The sequence below is a fragment of the Pediculus humanus genome, genomic scaffold, assembly GCF_000006295.1.
Source record: "Pediculus humanus corporis 1103172107561 genomic scaffold, whole genome shotgun sequence".
Taxonomy (NCBI): domain Eukaryota; kingdom Metazoa; phylum Arthropoda; class Insecta; order Psocodea; family Pediculidae; genus Pediculus; species Pediculus humanus.
Genome location: NW_002987176.1, coordinates 253,320 through 259,037, shown reverse-complemented (window position 1 = coordinate 259,037; position 5,718 = coordinate 253,320). Strand labels below are relative to the sequence as shown.

Here is a 5,718-nt window from a genome sequence, read left to right as displayed (position 1 = left end):
TTTATATGAGAAATCTTACACCGATTCTTTCTCCCCCCTTCTCCTCCCCGCCCCCCCTTCTTTTTTAACCCTACAGAAATTTTACCATTATTATTATTATTATTTAAAACGATTAACGACTTTTCCTCCCTTATTTCCTACCTTTCTCAATGGGTCCATCACGAAAAAAAAAAATAAATAAATAAATAAATATAAACTTACGTGTTGGAGTCGTATCGTACTTTTGTGGAAAACAATTTTCCTTTTTAAAAAAATCAAAGGAAATTTTATATATGTGCGTAGTTTTCAATCCGTTATCATTATCGTTTCCATTACGATCGGAAAATACGACGAACGTTTTTCTTTTTTTTTTCTTACTGCGTCCATCGCCTAAAATAAAAAATAATAAAATTTAATTATTATTATTATTATTATTATTATTATCAAAATTTCTTATTTATTTATTTATTTTTAATAAATATTTAAAAAAAATTTTTTTTTTTAACGAAAACCAGACGAATTAAAACGATTCAATAGAAATTTAACAAAAAAAAAATTCGATGCTTACTCATCATTAAAAAAAAGGAAAATTTTTATTTACGTGTACGATAAAAAAAAAAAAGGAAAAGAAAAAAAATTTTCCGACAAAATATAATTAACGAATTTAATATTTTATAGAATTGATTGAGAAAACAAAATCCCCTTCCCTCCCCTCCCCACAAAAAAAAATAGAGAGTAAATTAATTGTCGGATAAATTATATGATAGATAATTTTTTTCCTTTGGAAAATTTTTTTAATTTTTTTTCCTTTTTTTTTTTCTCTCTCTTTTCCTTCATCTTTCTTTTCTCTTACGCCCTCTCTCTCTCTCTTTCTCGACTTCCGGTTTAAAAAAAAAAAAAATGAAAAATTATATCCGTTACGTTAAATCTTTCTCTTTTTACATTTTATTTTATTTTATTTTTTTTTTTATTTAAAAACAAAAATTAATTTTTAATGTCTAATGATGGCTGAAAATATTAGTCGACTCGAATTACTTCATTATTTGTTTTCTTTTTTATTAATAAAAAAAAAAAAAAATTCGCTCCTGGAATTATTAATGTTAATATTATTATTATATTTTAGTTTCCTGGATAAGAAAACTCTTCTCATCGTTTCACAAAATAAATTGGTTTTAATTTACTCCCTCCTACAATTTTTTTTCTTTTTTTTTTTTTTTTTTTTTTTTTCACGTTTCATAACATGTTATGATGAAAAATTAAAATGAAGGAGAAGAGAAGAGAAAGAGAAAGAAAAAAAAAAATTTTTTTTATCTTACCCTGTGAGATGCTGCGGCGATGGAAATCCTGAATTTTTTTTTTTTTTTTTGTTTTTAATAAATTTTTTAGATTCGACGGTTACTTCTCCCGGTCACATAATATGTTCGTGGTGTAATAAAATGGTATCACATAAAATGTTTTCAATGAAAACTCCCGTCGGTGAAAAATCATTTTGTTCAGAAATGTGTTTTTCACAATGTCGAAGAGCTAATTTCAAAAGGAATAAAACTTGCGATTGGTGCAGACACATTCGTCACACCGTTAATTACGTAGATTTTCAAGATGGCGAACATCAATTGCAATTTTGCAGGTTTGAATTTAAATTCAACTGATCGAAAAAAAAAAAAAAAAAAAAGTGAATTAAATATAAATTTTGATTTGTTTTTTGTTCCAGTGACAAATGTTTAAATCAATATAAAATGAATATTTTTTGCAAGGAAACGGAAGCTCACCTTCAACTTCATCCTCATCTTCAAGGTTTAGGATCGAGCGGGGGTAGCAACGGTAAGGGAAATGCATCCGTTCGACTGATAACTCCGGAATTATGGCTTAGAGATTGTAGATCGGAATCACCGATTTCGGATCGTTCGTTATCCCCGCAAGACAACAACAATTCATCATCATCACCTATAGAAATAAAAGTAGTCATGAGACCTCCGAATGAAAATTCACAATTAACGGTTAAACCTTCTCCGCCGCCGTCACTCACTCCTTCCACGTTAGAAATAACAAAAGTCGATAGGAAAGAGAGGGGAACGCATCGTGAGAAATCACGAAAAACCGGTAGTATTTTAAGTAAGAGTAAAAGACAGGGTCGATATGGGTCGGGAAACAACGAGCGACGGGGGTCTTCGTTGTCACCTCGTAATAGAGAAAATCTAACACCCCCCAAACCAAATATTTTTCCTCCGTCATTTTTCCCATTAAACGGCACGTCTTTGCCAACCATGCATCCTCCTCATCCTGCTCCTCCTCCACCTCCGCACAACGGTATGCCACCCGATCACGGTTTACTAAAACCCCCATTCCTACCCCTCGGTTGTTTTCCTCCGCCTCCACCACCACCACCGCCGCCGCCTCCTCCTCCTCCTACGGGCCCAAGAAATTTTCAAAGGCCCGGAGGACAAATCCACCATCGGCCTCCTTTGATCTCGCCACCCAGTCCATCCGGTCCAACTGTGATAAATAAACCGATTAGAAATCCATTACTTCCACCCCCCAGATCTCTTCTACCTCCAGTCACCGTTTTAGTACCTTATCCCGTAGCATTAGCCATACCTATTCCATTACCCATCCCTATTCCAATCCCACTTTTCCCCTTGAAAAAATTAAAAAAAGAAGGCGAAGACAACGAGGAGGAACCAGTTAAAAAAAATGATGATTCAAAGACTTCACAGGAAACAGTACCTGATAGCGAACCCGAAGCGATTATTCCACGGCCATTGAGAAAACGGAAAAGACCATCGGAATTTCGCGTACCGGAAACTACGACGGAACAAGACGAAGAAAATTCTCGGAAAATTGTACCTGAATAAATAAATAAATAAATAAATAAATTATTAACCGGTGACAACAACAACAAAAATCAATGTTTAATTCTTAAATATTTGTGTGATATATTATTATTAAGCATTCAAATATTTTTTCCAATTTTTTCTTTTTTTTTTTTTTTTATTGGATAAAATATTATTATTATTATTAATTATTTAAAATAATATATATATATATTTAATTAACAATTTATTGTTTAATAGAATTTATCATTCGCTAAACTTTATTTAAACTCGAATTTATTCACGTGAACGTGAAAATAATAAATTTTTTTTTTTTTTTTTTTTGGGGGAGTATATTTTCGTTTCCGGTTTGGAAAATTCCGGATTAGAGATAACAACAGATAAATGAAAATGATTTAATTCTTATTTTTAAAAGGCACCGCCCTCTCCTTGTCCGACGTCCGATTTAATTATAAAACAAAATAAAAGAACCATTTTGAAAACATAAGAACCAGAAACAGATTTTCAGAGGAAGAGGAGAGAAAAACCCTTTCTCGTTTATAACCTCTTATTCAATAATAAAATTTTCCCGTAAGAAAAACCGTTAGAAGAAAATAAAATGAAAAAGGTGAGAGAGAGAGAGAGAGAGAGAGAGAGAGAGAGCTTTTGCAGTTTGAAATTTTTTTTTTTTTTAAAGAAACAAAAAAAAATTTTTTTTTTTTTGGCGCGTGCTCAAGACATGGACAAGAAAAGGGTGGCGAAAACGGAGGTCGTATAGGCGGAAACTTAAAAAGATAGTTAATCATTTTGTAACAAAAGACCCAAAGAAGATTTTTTAAAAATTATTTTACATATCGAATGTTATATACTAATTAAATTTACCTTCATCTTTTTTTTCTCCTGGAGAGATGTGTTTTCATGCGTTGGAATGTTATTTTTCAAAATCTAACGTTTTATTTATTTTTTTTACCTCTTCATTATTATTATTATTATTATATCGAATTGAATTCATTATGAAACTACAAAAAAAAAAAAAAAAACTTTTTGTTAAACATTTTATTACATAATAATATAAAAAATTTCAGTTGCGCCTTAATTTATTAAATTAGGCAATACACGTAATCAAAACAATTGAAATTATTAAAAATTTCGACAGATGTCGCGCTAAGCATTATTTAAACTTACATTAAATTTCATTCCTATTGATTTGAAATAGTTTTTTGTTTTTTTGGTAATTGTTGCAACAATTGTTTAATAATAAATAATTTTTTATGAAAGATCTTGTTTTTTTTTTTTCTTGAATATCGAACGTAAATGACCTTCTCACTTTCAATTTCTTCTTATTACTTAAAAAAGTAGGATGAAATAAAGAATGTGACATGGTTCCATGAAATTACTTTAAAGCATGTCCAAACGGAAACTGTAGGAAAATGATGAATCAATTTTTTTTTTTTTTTTATAATTTAATAAAAAATACCTATACATCATTAGTCAATTGTAAATATCCCAAAGTGACACGGTCGAGTCTTTCGATGCAGCCGCCATCAAGTATTTAATTTTTTCATTATCCGTTTTTGTCCTTATGTAACAAATATCCTGAAGCGTTAATACGTGAGGATCCAACACTGCTAAGAGAACTAAACTTTTCCAAGAATATAATTTCAACTTGCCGTCCCAACAACCGACAGCAACTAATTTACTATCCGGCCTTATTCGAACTGATGCAACGCCTTCATTGACCAACTTGACACTTCTTACAATTTTCAATTTTAAATCATTATTATTATTATCAATTGAAAATATGATGAATTCATTTGTCGGATTCCCACAAATCCCTTTATTCGTTTTCACATCGAAATCTATCGCCATTGGGCAAGCAGATAAATTTAAATTACTCATCTCATTCAAATCATCTAATGACCATAAACTCAATTGATTTCCCTCGTAAGCGACTAACATGAATAACTTATTATCATTATTAGAAAAAACTTTTAATGCCATTATTTCACCTAAATTTTTACCATCATCACTTTTCAATTTGTATTTTTTAATAGTTTCTTTTGTTTTTATACATATTTCTTGACAACTGCAGTCTTTTAATGATGTGTATAAAACATCGTCATGTAAAAAACATTTACAAAAACCGAAAAAATCAGTCGATATTTCACATGTCATGGTCCATTTATTATTATTTTCCTCTTTCCAAAAACAAATTTTTCCAGATTTATTTTGAGTTATTATGCAATCGTTTTCTTTTTCAGGAATTATAATCGAGAGACAGACATCATCACCCGAGGTAAAATATCCAATTTCCCTTTTGGACTGCAAAATAAATAAAATTAATTAGTTTGATCGAATGACCTGCAATGTGATATCTATTGAAAAACAGGAAAATGGAAAATGTTTATGAACCCTGATAAATCTTCACAAACTAATTGATACATTATTACATTATAAAAAAACAAATATGAAATGGGTTCGTGTATTAATAAAAAAGGTATTTTAAAATAAATTTTATGTGCTAAGCAACCTCGAGATCCCAAACGTGAACTTTTCCAGTTTGAGTTCCGACATAAATATTTTCACTTTCCTGATTAACTTTGTAAGATACGCATGATAATGAATTCATTTCTCCTTTGAAAATGTAAATAGGATCTGGCGGTAGCATCATCTAAAAATCATTAAAAAATAAAATAATAAAAAAACAATTAAAAGCAAACTCAATTTTTACAAAAAAAATTCAAAATCTAACCGTAACTGGTCAAAGTCGGCATTACATTAACAAAATTATTATTATTATTTTTAATTAATGATTTACGATTTAATTTGATTTAAACAATTAATAATTACCTTTATCACTTTTTTTTCATGAATAATAATTCGGAATGATTTTAATTGGCGGTAAATTGTTTTAAAAAAAAAAGAAACA

The 5,718-nt window shown here is 29.7% G+C and overlaps 2 protein-coding genes across 2 annotated transcripts; one reads left to right on the top strand and one right to left on the bottom strand.

Moving 5' to 3' along the window:
* Window positions 1–1,415: 1,415 nt before the first annotated feature.
* Phum_PHUM212120 (uncharacterized protein) lies at window positions 1,416–3,297 on the top strand (the record flags this gene model as incomplete). The annotated part of the gene is made up of 3 exons (XM_002425568.1): window positions 1,416–1,606; window positions 1,691–2,819; window positions 3,226–3,297. The coding sequence occupies 3 exons, from the start codon at window positions 1,416–1,418 to the stop codon at window positions 3,295–3,297; spliced, it is 1,392 nt and encodes a 463-aa protein (XP_002425613.1).
* Window positions 3,298–4,280: 983 nt separating this feature from the next.
* On the bottom strand, window positions 4,281–5,460 carry Phum_PHUM212110 (uncharacterized protein; the record flags this gene model as incomplete). Its single annotated transcript, XM_002425567.1, has 2 exons — window positions 4,281–5,111; window positions 5,320–5,460. 2 exons carry the CDS (start codon window positions 5,458–5,460, stop codon window positions 4,281–4,283), a joined length of 972 nt encoding a protein of 323 aa, XP_002425612.1.
* Window positions 5,461–5,718: the final 258 nt, after the last annotated feature.